At 34.9% G+C, this 16,730-nt stretch overlaps 1 protein-coding gene across 3 annotated transcripts in view; it reads left to right on the forward strand.

The window, feature by feature from the left end:
- Positions 1 to 8,069, forward strand: part of nvd (cholesterol 7-desaturase nvd) — a 99,244-nt gene extending 91,175 nt beyond the window's left edge. For all 3 annotated transcript variants that reach the window (XM_035373680.2, XM_035373935.2, XM_035373805.2), the window contains one exon: positions 7,821 to 8,069. In XM_035373680.2, coding sequence (XP_035229571.2) covers positions 7,821 to 7,985 — 165 coding nt within the window. In that variant the 3' untranslated portion in view covers positions 7,986 to 8,069. The remainder of the gene's footprint in view (positions 1 to 7,820) is intronic.
- Positions 8,070 to 16,730: the final 8,661 nt, after the last annotated feature.

The raw sequence follows: 16,730 nt of genomic DNA on the forward strand, positions 1-16,730 counted from the left end.
CTTACTTCAATGTCCTTTACGCCTGAGATAATTAACAGAAAATCATCGGCATAAGCTTGCAGAGTTACTTGTTCAGTATTTTCAAACATACCAAAGGCCGTATTAGCGACTAAGTTACATAGGATTGGTCCTAAACAGGAACCCTGTGGACAGCCTCTTTGCAAATACTTTATTAAAATTTCATTATCCAGGGTTAATTGAATTTTGCGTTGTTCCAAATAATTTCGAATTAAATTCAAAATTTCTACAGGGCAGTTTGCGCTATCCAATGCATCAATTATGTCAGGCCACCAGACCGTGTCAAATGCACCACGTATATCAATGGAGATGATTAACGTGTGCCTGTTACCATCCCTGTTGCCTTTTACTGTGTTTAGCAGATTAAAAAACAGCCATTTCAGTTGAAACCCCCTTTTTAAATCCAAATTGAAAGTCGCTGATCACTTTATTTTCAGTTAGAAAATAAATAATTTAGTTTGTTCAATATTAATTTTTCAATGAGTTTATTTAAAGAAGAAAGAAGACTCACTGGTCTATAAGAAGACAAAATAGCAGGATCTTTACCTTTTTTGCCAAATAAAACTATTTCGGCAATTCTCATCTGCCGTGGAAATTAAGCCAATTTCCAACATGCTCGATGTAAAGATAACAACAATTGGGGGAATTCTTTGAAAAGTATCTTTATGATAATGTTGCGTGCGTACGGATTCGTTACTAAATGAATGCACAAGTCCGATGAAAAATGAACAAAAATTTATTATTATCACAACAAAAATGCTTAAATTTTCTCAAATTATCACGCAGTATTACAATATCTCACAGTAGTTTTCTTTTAACTACTCAAATGTCCAATAGAACGTAATTCAAAACAGCTAAAGAACGCTAATCCGCGAATTCGCTACAATCAACAACAGTAGTTTTCTAAACAACAACAAACTAAGCAGCAACTACAAACTGAGATGTTTTCCTCCTTTTATAAGATTTTAAAATCACGCGCTAGAATTTTCCAGTACTTTCTCGAAATGAAAAAGAGTTATTTATTTATTTAATGCACGCGCTCTTGTATTTTCAATTTTCCGGCTTAGCTTTCTTTTAATATTCGTCACGCGCTGCACTGCGCGAGAAATAAAACCATTTAATTTATAATTGAACTAACATTTGCTTTTTAAATACCAAATTCGTAACAATAATATTATCAAGACCGTCTGGTCCGAGGGCCTTCTTAGACGGTAGAGAACGAATTGTATTTTCTAACTCCTCAAGCTCCTGGAGGGCAGAGTCACTTAAAGTAGAATTCCAAGTTTGATTTTTAAATTTTTCTCGCATTACTTTATGTAAATCCATATCGTCAATCTCCAAATCCAATGGAAATAACTTATCTAAAATTTTTTTATATTTCTCTCCCAGAGAAGTACAGTCCGGAGCTACCTCTACTGGCAGCTGAAGAGGTCGAAATACTGTGTCTACTGCAATCTTTTGAGTGATGGCATAAGGATTTTCAATAGCAGCACAAAATGCCTTCCAAGATTCACTTTTTGCCTTTATAATCAATCTTTTAAAAATTGCTAGTTCCTTCTTATAAGAAATTTTAAGTGAATGCCTTATATTGTCATCCCTTTCTTTTTGCATACGTCTTCTCAAAGCACGAACTTTGTTCCTTTTTATTGTGAGCGAGTCAGACCGCCATGATGTAGAGGTTTTAATCCGTACTCTTTTCGACTTATAGGACGCTGTTGCTGCATCCATCAATGAACCAATAAAAAAGTCGTAGTTATTTTCTAAATCCTCTCGAGAAGTATTAGATTCAAATAAATTGAGAAATTGAGAAATTCGTGGACGAAGTTTCTCAATAAATTTTTCATGTCCACCATATGAAGTTTTAAATCTACGTTTCAAAATTATGTCTTCCGCGATTCCAATTTCAAACAAAATAATTTGATGATCACTAATAGACAAACCTGTCAACACCCTCCAATTTGTAATAGAAATTGCAACAGGAGATGAAGATAATGTAATATCAGGCCAACCCTTGGCTCTGACAGTCCAGAATGTTTCTCCAGAATGTCTCTGAATCGGAGGAATTAAGAACACACAGTCTGTTTTCGAGGATAAAATCAAGAACTTTAGCAGCCCTATAATCTTCTTGATTTCCACCCCAAAGAGGACTCGTAGCATTAAAATCACCCGCAATAAGCAAATGATCATTATGAATAATAAGTGAACAAAGTTCGGTTAAATTGCTATCTAAATCGGCCGTCGGTGGAAAATAAACGTTAGTAATATTAATACTTCTATTGATAAATTGCAAGCGAATTGTCACTGCATCTAAAGTTCTCGCCACAAAAAATGGATTTAGAGGGCCGTTATATATTAAAAGAACCAGAAGAGAATATCTTACTACAGTTTGGTAATCCAATTATCTTGCCATCTTTGACATAAGGTTCTTGTAAGAGAGCGAGCTGTATTTCATTTCTAATCATAAAATCAATAAAATTTAAAGTAGCTGCCCTTGATCTCTGTAAATTTACTTGTGCACAAGTCAGATCCGAGATGCTCTGAGTAACCAGTATGTTCATTAAGCCTGTCACTTCTCAGTGTTGCTGAGGCGAAGAATCTCCTGCCTATATAGCGGACATTGTGATGAGCTAGCCTGATGTGATGTCTCGTACTTCGTTCCTGCAGAGGCGTTGGAGTGAGTACAATTGACGCAATTTGCAATACTTTCGGAGCACTCCTGAGTAAGGTGGCCCTTCCCGCACTTTGCACAGGCCGGTGGATTTTTGCAAATTAGACTTAAATGACCAAAGGCTTGACAGTGATAACAGCGCGTCACTTTATGAAATTCTCGAAAGAAGCACGATGCGAAACCAATATAGACTCTCTTCAGGTCCTTCAACAATTGTGCCTGTTCTCTAGACACCTCAACAAGCCAGTTGCACGTACCGTCTGTTCTGGGTCGGGGTTCTTCTTCTCACCTGATGATAAGAGTTCTTGAAAAGCTATTTGCAGTTCCTCAGAAGTAGTATCCTGAGGAACACCAAAAACTATGAAAGACACTCTTGGTAGTCTTGGAATTCTCAGGTCCAAATGTTCCTTCAAATCCGAGTTTTCCAAAATGGCTTTTTTTAATGTCACCAATTGCTCTTCCCCTTTACAACGAACAAGTAACTCTTTGGCTCTTGTTGGACGAACTTGTAAAATATTTTCTCCGAGCCTTTGCGGTTTAGTATTCTGAACTAATTGCGTCTTAATACTGTTTGGCGATCTACTTGTATCTTTAGCCTTGATAATCAAAACGTGATCCTGTTGAGCTGGAATCTTCCTTACCTGTGAAGGCTTCGAAGTAAGCCTAACAATTTCTGCAGAAGATAACTCCGAATTCACTTTATCAAATTTACCGTCTAAACTATGTGATTGACAAGCCTGTAAATCAGATGCTATTTCCGAATGTGGTAAGACAGTGGCTTGGTCAAGCTGTGTTAACTGATTAAATTTTAACTCAAGTTCCAAAAGTCTTTTTTCCAACAAAGAATTCTTTTCCTCCAATGAAGAGACTCTTTCCTTCAAGCAGGCGTTAAAACCTTCCAGGTGAGCTATGTATAATTCACGTTTGTTTGAATGTGATCTGATATTGCTTACAAACTTTTTAAGTTTCTCTGCATCTTTATTATTTAATTTATGTTTTGCATTAGTTTTGTTTATGTTTTGCATTAGCATCAACTAAAAATGCTAAGATACCGTCATAGGATTCATTAATAAATTATAGATGGTTCCCAGTTACCTTTTCTGGGGCCAAATCTTTTACAGAGCCAGGAGAAGATTCAAAGACTGGAGAAACTGATTGTGCCGGAGAAAGCGTAACATTAGAATGAGACATTTTATTATAATTCTATAAAATGGGCTTTTCTTCAGAAGGAGTTACTATGTAATCATAAAACCCTTAAACATATGACTTAAAAGTGAAACAGAAATAAAACACTATGAAAAACAAATCGGTAAGCAGAAAAGAACCAATTAAACAAAAATCATTAATTAACAAAAGACTAATTAAAATTAAGTACGATTTGAATTACTAAATTAACAAAGAGGACCCCCAAAGAACATTATAGCACAGAAATTAAAACAATTATCGCTTGACTTCAAGTAGTAATATAAGCATGAATTTAACATATAGTCTATGGAGTTTTCCAGGAAAGAACCACAGTCTCAGAACGTAAGTTTGACAAGTTGAAAAACATTACTTCTCTAGAGATTATAATCAGTAACAACATATAAATTTAGAACATATTTTCTATGCGTATGGCAACTTCCGGTTACAGACTCTTAAGAATTTCGAAGAACAGTGGTGTAAGATAGCGTCCTTCTAGTACCATAGTATAAAAATCTTAATTAATTATCCTAATTGTGATAAAACTGTCCAAAAATTTTTTGTAAGTCATAAAAATAAGCATAAAATCATAAAAACATTACTATTTAAAAGAAAATTGCAATTAATTTCACCAAAAGGACCATAATTAATTCGAAAACAGTCTCTAGCTTAATATCAGTCTATGAACACAAAGTACAATGTAAACAAATACAAAATTGAAGATAAATCAGTAAATACTTATCTAAAATACATATGACGCAAATTGATGCAATCCACGGAAGCTGTAGAACATAATTTCTACACCTGTTTGGCACAAAACACGATCCAAAACTTCACAAAACGAAGACCCCATTGCTGGAATCTCGCAACACTAAACCACAACTAAGTATCCAAAATCACCATAACTTTGAAATTTGCAGGTCGAATTCCACAAAATTGGTATCTACTTGATCAGGAACATTTTATGCACACATTTTAAAACATGAAAAATACCGACTGTAGCTATTTCCACCTTTAAAATCAACTAAAATCGGAGCACGAAGTTTAACGGCCAACACCATCGACGATCCGACGCCATGCATATTCCAAGTATACTATATGAACTATTATGCTAGGCCTGGGATGGGCAAACTACGGCCCGCCGAAAGATTCTATCCGGCCCACGGATAGAATTTTCATTTGCCGGTTCGAGGCAAATTAAAAGAAATATATATTTATATGTATCCGTCTCCTTTTCTACTTTGTTTAAATATTATTTTTTTTTCGTTCTTTTTTTTAATGGACTTTTTTCTCTACTTTTGTTCTACAAGACATAAATCGATGGAAATAGCAAGCACAGACAGCTTTTAATCGGTAAAGTGTTAAAAGCGGAACTTCTTTGCTAGTTATAGCTGTAGACTGGCGCCAACAAGCGTTATCTCTTTCTCGGGGAGCAGACATATGGGAATCCAATATGGGTGAATTAGCTATCATATGTGGTAAACTGCGTATTTTATTTTAAGCTCCAGCCAGCGGTTTTTTCTTTTGGCGCGAGTTCTTATATTATTGACTGCGTATGGAAAGATTGCGGACATATAGCATCATTATGATTGGGTTATTCGTAAAATATTTCAACCCCAAAATGGCTACTAAAAAAAGTAAAGTTCATTCAGAGTGCCGTGCTTTTAATGATGAATGCACCTGAAAATGTTTTTTTACACTTGTAAAAGATAAACCAGTGTGTCTCATCTGCATTGAAGCTGTAGCAGTCATCAAAGACATTTCACGTCTAAGCATAAGAATTTCAATTACGAAGCAATGTTCGAATGTGAAAGAAAACAAGATGCAGAAAGTCTTTGTAAAAATTATCAGACCGACAAAATTTTTGCATGAAGGTAAACAATGTCCAAGAAGAATCTACACATGCAAGTTACATTGTAGCATACAATATTGCAACGGGGTGTGATATTTTTCGGGAATTTCAAGAAGGGCTTTTAACTTTGAAAGTGCCTATAACAAATATATGTAATATTAGGACCGATGGAGCACCTAATATGACAGAGGAAAAATCGGGTTTCTTGCACTCTTAATCAAAACTGCCCCAGGAACAATGTTGTTTTCTACATTGTGCTATACATCAATACGATCTGTGTAAATCTGCATTGAATATGAAACCCTTGCTTCATGCAGTCATGAAGCTTATAAATACTATTCGATCTCGTGGGCTTACTCACAGGCAATTTCCATATTTTCTTCAGTCCGTGCAATCTGAATACTCTGATGTATTGTATTACACGAAAGTAAGGTGGCTTAGTGCAGGATGTGTTTTGGAGCGAGTTTGGCAGCTGAAAGACGACATCGTGTCGTTCTTCCATGAGAAACGGTATTCTGCGGAGTGTGAAATGTTAGCAGACACAGAAAGCCTTTCGGACTTTGGGGACCACCAGCGGCCGAGCGGTAACGTCGCTGAAGACTGTTCGAGGTTCGAATCCCGCGAACGGGCTGGCTGCATGGGCGTTTTCGTGGTTTTCCCCATATGTAACGTGTATACGAGCCAGTTCCCCTTAGAAAGTCCTCCACGAAGACATCCCTCCCTTATGGCAGATAGCCCTCGAGTGCTTTGCCGTAATCTAATAAAACCAAAACCAAACCTTTCGGACTTTGCATTTTTCACCGATCCTCTTTGTCATATGAGCAACTTGAATGAGCAAGGAAAAAATCCGTTCATCGACGATATCCGGGCCCATTTCAAAGCTTTTAAACTAAATCTGTTTGCTGAGCAGCTAGCTAAGAACAACTTGCCTAATTTCCCGATGTTAAATTCAGTACCCTCAGTAAATGAAGAGAAGCTTAAGAATTATGAAGATGGCTTGAAAAAACTGTATTTTGAGTTTGAACGCAGATTTCAAGATTTCAGTGCCATTCAAACAGAATTGGATATTTTTACCATGCCTTTCAACGTAAGTTGTGAAACAGTGAGGTCATATTTGTAGCTTGAATTAATTGATTTGCAATCTAACAATCATCTCCAGTAGTTGTTTTTAAATATGCTAATGATAGAGTTTAAGAAATCATTATTAAAACTAAGTTTCCCAAATTTAATATCTCACGCCCAGAAAATCAGTGCTACGTTTGCTTCATCTTATATATGTGAACAAGTGTTTTCAACTATGAACTTTAGAAAGAATTATTTCAGATCTAGACTGACAGATGATCATTTGGCCTCCTTCCTTAGAATCAGTGCATCTCAGTTCGATACAAGGATCGATACTTCAATATAAGGAACTTTGAAAAATGAAATCGCAATTTCATTCATCTCATTAACAGATTTATATTGTAATACTTGCATATTGTTTTTAAAATTTTTTGCCCATTCCTGTACTAGGCGCTGGGAGTGGGACAACAAGTGAACTAAAGTTAGAGAAGATTATGCAAATAGAGTGCGTTAAAAATAGAATATGAGGTTATCAGAGGTGCTTAGAAACATTTTATGGAAGATATTACGTAATTTTGAATTTACTAGCTTACATTTGCGGACAATGTTGCTAAAAATACATCCGCCACAAACATCCAGCAGTTAGTGGATTTGAGGTCTTAGCATGCGCATGTTGTTATTAGCGCTAAAGCAGAATTGATATATTGTTGATGAGGTATCTTTTTTATTTTGCTTATTCAACATATAATAGATTTATAATTTTGGTCACGTATTAATATACATAATTTTAATTGTTAATAATAATTAAGTGCTAGCTAAATATTGTAATTAATAACAGGTAAATATTGCAATAATATTTAACTTTTTCACTTATTTTTTGTGATAACGTCATTTTATCTTATAAATTCTTCTTTTAGTAAACTTTATACTTAAAAATACTTCACATTTCAAATTTTCTGTACAGTACTTCATGTATAATCAGTTTGTAAGATGCTGAAATATTGTAAGCAATTCTTCAAATTTCTATGTTTTTATTAGCTTGAACGAGACATTGAGATTTGGAACAACAAAAAATTCCTGAAGTATCCAATCATCTTGAAAGAAGATACATTCATTCGCAAATATCGTCGCTGGTACTCCCAGTTCTACTCTGCAAACAGCCCAAAACTTCAAGACGTAAAGCAGAGTCTGCTGGACTGGTAACTTTGAATGTGAAAAATACTGTGATTTCTCATTTGTACTGTAACTTTTTTGTACTTCATATAATAAATAACAAATTCATTTATATCTTCTGATTAATTGGGTATGATTTAGAAAAAATATTCCATGTCAATATCAGGATGATAAACTGTTTTCAGGTGGAACAACTTTTAATCAGAACGAAAAATAACTATTCTTTTATTACCTTTCACGGAAATCCAGACCCAAAACTGAAATATACTGTATTCAAACCACTGTATTTATTGAATAGCTATCATCGATGAGGTTGCTTTTCTTTTCTAATAAGTTCCTTATCTTATAAAAAATATCAATTTTTCAATAATAATTACTTAAAAAATAATTAATATTATCGCCATCAAAATAAATTTTTTAATTAATTCGATTATCGAATAACTTCTAAATTAACTAGTGGATGAATTACTAATTGAATTTCCTTAGAAATGCCTTATTTTGTTTGAAAACCATGGGTGGGTAAGAAGAATACTAACTAAAGTCCCTTTTCCTGGATAATATTTAAACTTATTGAAAATTTATCAACCTCTGTGTCTCAAAATGTATGAACACTTTCATAGTAAAGTTGTTCAAAAGTTTACTGCATGCATTTATAAAAATATACTTTCTTAACGTTACCTCTGGACATCTTTGGCGAATTATATCTTCAGTTATTTAATTGACAGACTGAATTCAACTTTGATACTTAGACAGAAAAATCTCAAATCACAGATTAAAATTTACTAACATGAAACTTGGACCAAAGAATGTAAATTAAAATGTTATTAACCTTGCAGACTATTAAAGGAAGACAAACTAACTATTTCCTACGCAGGTAGGTTTTACAGTCTAACTCTAGAGGAAAATATCTAATTTAACGTGTCTTACTTAAAACTTTCTTAAAGCAAGTTTTCTTTTTCACTAACCACGAAAGTACCTGTTCAAGCCAAATGATCTAGCCTGAAGCTTAATCTATAGAACACTAACTATACACCATTAGCATAAATACTAGAAAGTGAAAGAAAACAAAAAAAGAGATTGTTACAACAAGCAAGAGCAATTCAGCATTTACATAACTATGGGGCGTTCCCACACATTTATTCCAACACACAAGTTACTTTGTTGTTGTTACTGATCCTAACTAGTTAGCCTTTAAACTAGACCAAATCTATAGGTCCAAGAACCGTCAATAAATCAAAAACGAAAGTAAGTCTTTTAAATAGGTCCTCTTTTACAAGTACTAAATAGATAAGATCTTCAGAAGTATCAGTACACGTTTCCCATAGATAGGGTAGATATTATTTCTTCTGTCAAATTTAAGGCATCTCATGTGTCCTTTTAGGAGCCTCGTCAAAGTAGGTACGCTCCAGCACGTGTACGACTGCTGCCAAACTGCTGAGTACGACTCCAGTAAAAGCAATAGTACCTCCCGGCTGCCTGCGAAAATATTGGACGTCTGGTTCATGGAAAAAGGAGAGTGGTACAGCTTGTGTTCGTCAAGAGACCTGGAGCACCAAAAGGTAGAAGACTGATTTTACTCAGACTTCGCTTACTCCGACTTAGCTGGGATAAGAGGAATGGCTTTCACGCTTAACCCCTTCGCGCCGACTGTCACTTATACGTGCCAGCAACGAACACACTTATCTACCGGCCGACACGCAGGCGTGCCAGAGCATTGTTGCATTCTCTACCGACTGTCACGTATTTGTGCCAGTACCTTGGAACGTTTTTCAAACTATAATTTCTCCCACAAGATGGCACTGTATGCCCATATGGTTTCAGATACATGTACATTAGACTTTCTACTCGAAATGAGAGAAGCATGACTCACATACACGTGTTTTTGATTATATAAACAAACGGGGAACTAAATGTTTCCGAATGGCGTGATTTATGACGTCTCTTTAAATCGCACTTTATTCGCACGTGGTAGTTGTTTATTGTAAGTAGAAGTTTTATATGCGCTAAAGCGTTGAGTATTTCGGTTTACAGTTCAGTTTTTAGAAAATAATTAGATCTTGTTAGACGTGAATTCTTTCTGTTTTTACCGTTTCAATGTCGAAGCGTCGAAAATGTTTAACAGAGCATGAAATAGCAGAAATGATGCAAAATATTTCAGATATTGATTCTGAAATTCTGATATTCTGATATTGATTCTGAAAGATTAACTGAAAGACATTTTCCAAAACTTTGTTAGAAGAGACTGGTAAGAAAATGAGACGACGATGCTTCGTTTGTTCACATTCCCGGAAAAATCCTCCAAAACGGCAAATGAGTTATTACGAGTTCAAGGAATGTAACGTAGGACTGTGTGTAGATCCCTGTTTTAAAATTTTTCATACGAAAAGAGAATTTTAAGTAATATATTTAATTTTCAGATGTATAATGTTAAAAGTCATAAAATGGTGAGTAATTAAAATAAACTGTGTAAAATATGCATTTAAACAAGAAATAAGGTAATTAAAGTATATATATAAAAATATATATAAAGCATAAGCCGTTTAAATACTCTATACAGCATTATTAATCAATGCGTTGATACTTCGGAAATTTCTCATGGATTTAGGCTTAGTAGCAAAAAAGCCCCCGGGCCTGGAGAGACGCTCGGGGAAGACACTGCCGTCCTCCGCGATATGCGCGCGTTTTCGCTACCCGGCTCGAAGGGGTTAAGGTGGCCCTACCAGGAGAAACTCCCGACGTACTTGGCCCATTCCGCCGATTGTCAAGCCTTTCGTCGCGTTGAGGCAACTACTAGGACACGAAGGGGACACTTAAGTTATTAATGTGCATACATCTGAAGCTAAAAAGTGATTTGAAAGGAAAGAATCGATAGAAAAGGACAAACTGAAAATTTTTACTTCTTAATTAAATAGTAAAGCATTTCCACAGTTAGGTAATAAACAAGAAATAGCAATGTTATGAGACATAATACATTGATTAAATAAAATATCTAACATATAACAGTGAGCTTCATTGCAAGATAACACTATATCTGTCATTTAGCATTCCAAAAATTTTGATAAATTTTAAGAAATATTTTAGAATTTTTTACGCCTTATAAAAGTTAAGATAATCCCATTTTAGGATATTATTGACAATTTCTCAACCAGGTGTAGAATTCTGAATTTTTACCATAGTCTCTTTGAAATGTTTGAAGTGTATAATGAAATTCATGTTTGAATTTTTCATCCTTCAGTGGATGGATGGATATTATGCTTGTATGAATAAGAATTAAAAATTCGAGTACTCTCTTTCAGACATTTAAAAACGTTTAACTGCAATTAATTTAAAACTCACCAGTTGCATTTTTTTATCTCACATTCAGTTAAATTCGATTCTTATACGAATTTTTATTTCACATAATTTCTTCCATTATTTATGTTACGTACTTTACTTTGCGTTACTTTTACTTTTATCCAAGAACTTCTTTACGTGCTCTTCCTTTGTCAGTTGTTCTATTTATTTTTCTGTACCGTATTTATACAAATTTTAAAGTGATATTAGACAATCATTAACACTTTTTTTAATGAACATATCGATTTTTATTCATTCCAAATGCTGAAAAATAAATTGCTGCCAGTTCCTTGCAACTTAAAGAATAACCTTGATTACCCTTAAAAAAGAAAACGGAAAGTACTCGCATGAAAATAATTAAAATAATAATAATAAATCTGAAAGAAATTAAAAGTGCTATTTTAGTTTAGTGTGGTTAATTAGGAGATATTATCAACAGGAATGGCTCAGGTAGAACAGCGAAACATTTTCATATTTCAAACATACGCTCTTAGACAAAAAAAAAAAAAAAAAAAAAAAAAAAACGCACCGTGAAGATATAAAGCAAATTGGGCACAAATTGATATGCATACAGGTTTCGACGGAAAATGCAAAATTTTACATTTTGGCTACCAATGAATGAATGGTTGTTGCTACAGCGCATCTAATCTGCGCAACTGGCAGGATATTTAAGAGGAGAAATTATGATTTCAGGTAAATTCTTTACGAATTTCATTCCGTGTACTCTGGTAGACAGTGATTATGCCTCGCATACAGGTGCGAGAACCATATGCGCAGATGTCAGAATTTGAGAGTGGTCGTGTAGATGGGCTCAAAGAAGTCGGTTGGTCTTATCGGCGAATAGCTCGACATTTGAGCAGGAGCAATGCCACTATTAGACGATGTTGGCAGGAATGGGGAAACCATGACCGCACACAGCGTCAAGAAGGAAGCGGTAGGCCTAGAGAAACGACAGAATGTGAAGACCGAGCAATCGTCAGAGCGGCACTCACAGCCCCAGATGCATCATTATCATCGATTGTACGTGCAACTAGTGCTTCAGGGACCGCAAGGACCATTCGTAGCCGGCTCACAGAAAGGGGGTTAAGATCACGGCGCCCCTTGAACCGACTACCATTGACCACTGTACAACGTCAAGCCCGTTTGCAGTAGTGTCTCATTCGCACTGGAATGTCACTGACTGGAGTAGAATAGTTTTCAGTGATGAGTCCCGTTTTAAACTGAGCCCCGATGACCAGCGAAGGCGATTCTGGAGACACCCCGGACAGCGGTGTGATACCAACCCGACTGTCTTCCGGCAGACAGGCCGACAACCAAGAGTGATGGTCTGAGGTGACATTTCATTTCATAGTAGGACTCCTTTGGTTATCATCCGTCGCAACCTTACAGCACAGAGGTACGTCAACGAAGTTCTAAGGCCCGTTGTGTTGCCCTTCATGTCACGCCCCCTGGGCTTAGATTTCAGCAAGATAATGCCCGCTCCCACACTGCACATGTTTCTACTGCTTGCTTTAGTGCTTGCCGAACATTACCTTGGCCAGCAAGCTCACTGGATCTCTCTCCTATTTAGCACGTTTCGAGCATTATGGGCAGGGCCCTCCAACCAGCTCGGGATGTTGACGATCTAACGCGCCATTTGGACAGAATTTGGCACGATATCCCTCAGGAAGACATCCGCAACCTCTATCAATCAATGCCAAGCCGAATAACTGCTTGCATAAGGGCCAGAGGTGTACAAACGCGTTACTGACTTTTTCACTTTGTGAAGCTCTATCACTTCAATAAATGATCCAATTTTTCTCAAACTGTAATTATTTGTTTTTCTGTACATGAACATCTACCGATTTTCGTCCCATTCGGATAACTCCTTCGTGTGTCTTTTTTTTTTTTTTTTTTTTCCTAAGAGTGTATTTCAAAGAAAATATCCATTTTGACCGCTATCGAGTGAAATCTAACGATTTTTTTTTAGTGATATCTGTACTATCTGGACTCTTTTTCGCAAAACGGTTTCAAAAAGGATTTAAAATGGATTCAGAAGAAATTTTTTTCTGTGACGTTTGTACTTACGTGGGTACGTATGTAAGTACGTATCTCGCATATCTCGAAAACAAGCAGCCTCAGAATGTTGAAATTTTGTATATAGGACTATTATAACATGTAATTGTGCCCTTTTCGGCTGCAATCGGCCGTATCAAAAAAAAAAATATATATATATATATATATATACCCACTCTGTTACTCGGTTCCATGAGCTCAGATATTTTATTGTTATATATTGGTAAATTCTCCATTTATTTTGCTTTAAAAATGATTGAATTATATTGTTCTTATCTTCCGATTAAGGTTTCCATATATTTAGTTAATCTGCATGCAATACTTGTAGAATTATCAACAATTTAAAAGTTGCTCATGTGCGGTTTAGCTTAATTTTTTTTTACCATAGCAGCCATATTTGTTCACATTTGAAACTTAGTGGAATAGTGATTTAAGTCACTTTCTGCACCTTCAGTGTCTTTTTGCCGAGTGAAACTAAACGTAAACATTCAGTTTTGTGCACCGTAAAATCTGCCTTCTTTCCCGGTGGCCGAATTGCTTTTCTTTGCGTAGAAATTGTAATTTTAATTGTAAAAAGTGTTTTTATAATTTTCTAAACTGTATTTTGTGTTTTACATTTTTCTACATTTTTAAATATTTAATAAATATATTTTGAGCTTTAATGTATTTTTTGCCTTGCCGTGAAGTTAGAACTGAATTAATTGAATGAGAAAAATATCTCGAATAAAATTCGAGAAAATACGTTTAAATGCAATGCAGCAAAAAATGCGTATAATTTAATATTCCGTAAGTAAGTAGTGTGGTGTATACATCAGATTATTTACTTCATTGAATGAAGTAGAGGAAGTATTGTAATTGAAAAAAATTTCGGGTATCAAATTTCAACGAAAATAAAAATTTTGACTGCTATCGAATGCAGTTTTGATGATGTTTTTGAGACATATCTGTACTTGAGGATAGAATAAATGACTCTTTTTCCCAAAACGGATTGTAAAATAGATTTAAAATGGATTCAGAAGAGATTTTTCGTGACGCCTGTACTTACGTATGTATGTATGAATGTATGAAATTCAGCAAAAAATGCGTATAATTTGATAGGCCGGAGAAGGAAGTCATGTGGTGCACTCTTCAGATTTTTTTTTTTCCCACCAAACTGATTATCAGAATTATATTTTATCTTCTGTATGACACAGAGATGGTTGCTGCAGCGAAAACTCATACAGAAGACATTTAACATGGTATTGAAAATGTAAAATAACAAAAATTTACGGCACAAACATATTGATTTATCTTTGTTTCGTCTTTAACGCGTTTTCTTCCTATCCTTCATGTCCTTGCATTGAATGCGACAATTGCTTACATTTACTGAAAATTTATTGGTGAATGAATTTTAGAATATTTGGTTTCACAAAGATGTGAAGGTGTGGTTTATCTCTTGGTTAATAATAAACGTCTATCAATTTTAATAGCTGTCTAATATTTGATTGCCTGATTAAGGACTGACTTTCATCAAACTTTGAGGGCATAGAAAATGCAAGTGTACGAAAGCTTTTATTTGGTAGAATTATGACTTTTATGATTTCAGTTTTATTAACAGTTAGCTTCGTATTATTGCGGGCATACAGTTTCGTAATAAATTCAGTGCACGCAGAAACGATGGTTGGTAAATTTATTTGATAAATTTATTTTACCAAAAGAAAAACTTAACAGTTTTGGATCTTTCCACAAAAATATTCCTACAGCTCTTCTTTGTATCCCATAGCACAATCAGTAGTTACACTTCAAACTACTAAGAACTTTTAACACAATGTAATGCAAAGCGCATCTAAAGAGCAAAGCTAACACGGATATCTCAATATTCTGAACTCACACAACTCCCAAACTGATACTCTTTCCGGTCTTATATAGTTCTGCCTCGGCCTCAGAGAAGGAAGAAGATTACTGGAAGGCATAGGAAGTTACATATATAGATTGATTACATTTACTCAATCACAATATGAATTATAGTTATACATGCACCGGATCCAAATGTCACGAAATGGTTGCAAGGTTTGGCAACTTTTGGCCATTTCTCGCCAAATTTGGCTACAAAAATTAGTCGTCAAAACCACTGCCAGCTTGGAGATATATCGCCAATTCAGCGAGATATCCATTTATAGCGTTAAAGAGACTTGCCCCTGTATTCTTATTTTTCCGGAAAAGCTTCACCTCTTCAGATTTCTATGTTCCGTTAATGAAAAAATACTACAATATTATATATAACTTCACTAAAATTATTTACATACATACAAAATTCATGACATCGCCCGCTTCCCAAGGAGTGCACGTCCCGGGGCAGTACAATCCCTGGAGAGGGTGCCGTACTTACAACTAAGGAAAATCAATGCCGTACCAAAACAATAACATATAACAAACAAATATTAAATAAATAACTAAATACATAAATTTATGAATTTATATACAAATAGGCATATGGCCTTAGCATTCTATTAACATTATACAGGGGGTATCAGTACAGCGTTGACAAACTTTCAGGAGAGGTAGAGTACACAGAGACGATGGGAAATCACATAGCAATGTAAGAGTAGTAACATGCACTAACATTTATAACATAATATAAGGTACCAAAAATACAATATATAATATAAATACATAAAGTTGAAAAGCTAAATACATGCACATAGTAATTAATAGTATGAAAATAATTGAGAAAAATTACATTAAAATAAATGTTACATTATCTTTTTAATTACCGCTTTAAAAGCGTATTTTTTGTTGCTCCTAACAGCTTCTAAATTTTTTTATTTTTAATTATTTCTTAAAAAAATATGGTTACATTCAATTTTTATGTTATTGCAAATCAGTAGTTCGGCTTTAACATTTTCCGGTGTTAATCTATTTCTTTTATCCCACTATAAGTTATTCATTGAAGAGAAACATTCTTAAGCGTACGCATTGGCAGTTGGAATGCTAAATATAAATTCAATTATTATCTAAATGCTGGAAAATGTCCCCTTTTTTTTCCAATAAATTCCCTTAGCTGCGATTTTTTCCCTCCTTTAACTTGTGTTTCAAATTTGCTTTTATATCGTTTATTGTGCAAAGTTCATTAAAATTTGTCACCTTTTTATTCTGAAGTCAGTTTTGTTTATGTAGGAATTTATCAGTTTCACAGCAGTCTTGTATAGTTGGAACATTATTTTTCGAATTAATTTTTTAAGCCGGAATAAAAATTCATTTTCAAAATCATACCAGTGCTAAAATCATACCAATGCAATTCAGTGCTAGAATTTCTACGAAAGCCGGACATGTTAGCCGATGCTATTCGCACCACCGGTGCGATTAGCCTCTTCAGCCTATCCGCACCAACATTAATCAAGCATGCGC

The sequence above is a fragment of the Stegodyphus dumicola genome, chromosome 10, assembly GCF_044657685.1.
Source record: "Stegodyphus dumicola isolate Sdum_Otavi_A_Nest chromosome 10, ASM4465768v1".
NCBI classification, from domain to species: Eukaryota; Metazoa; Arthropoda; class Arachnida; order Araneae; family Eresidae; genus Stegodyphus; species Stegodyphus dumicola.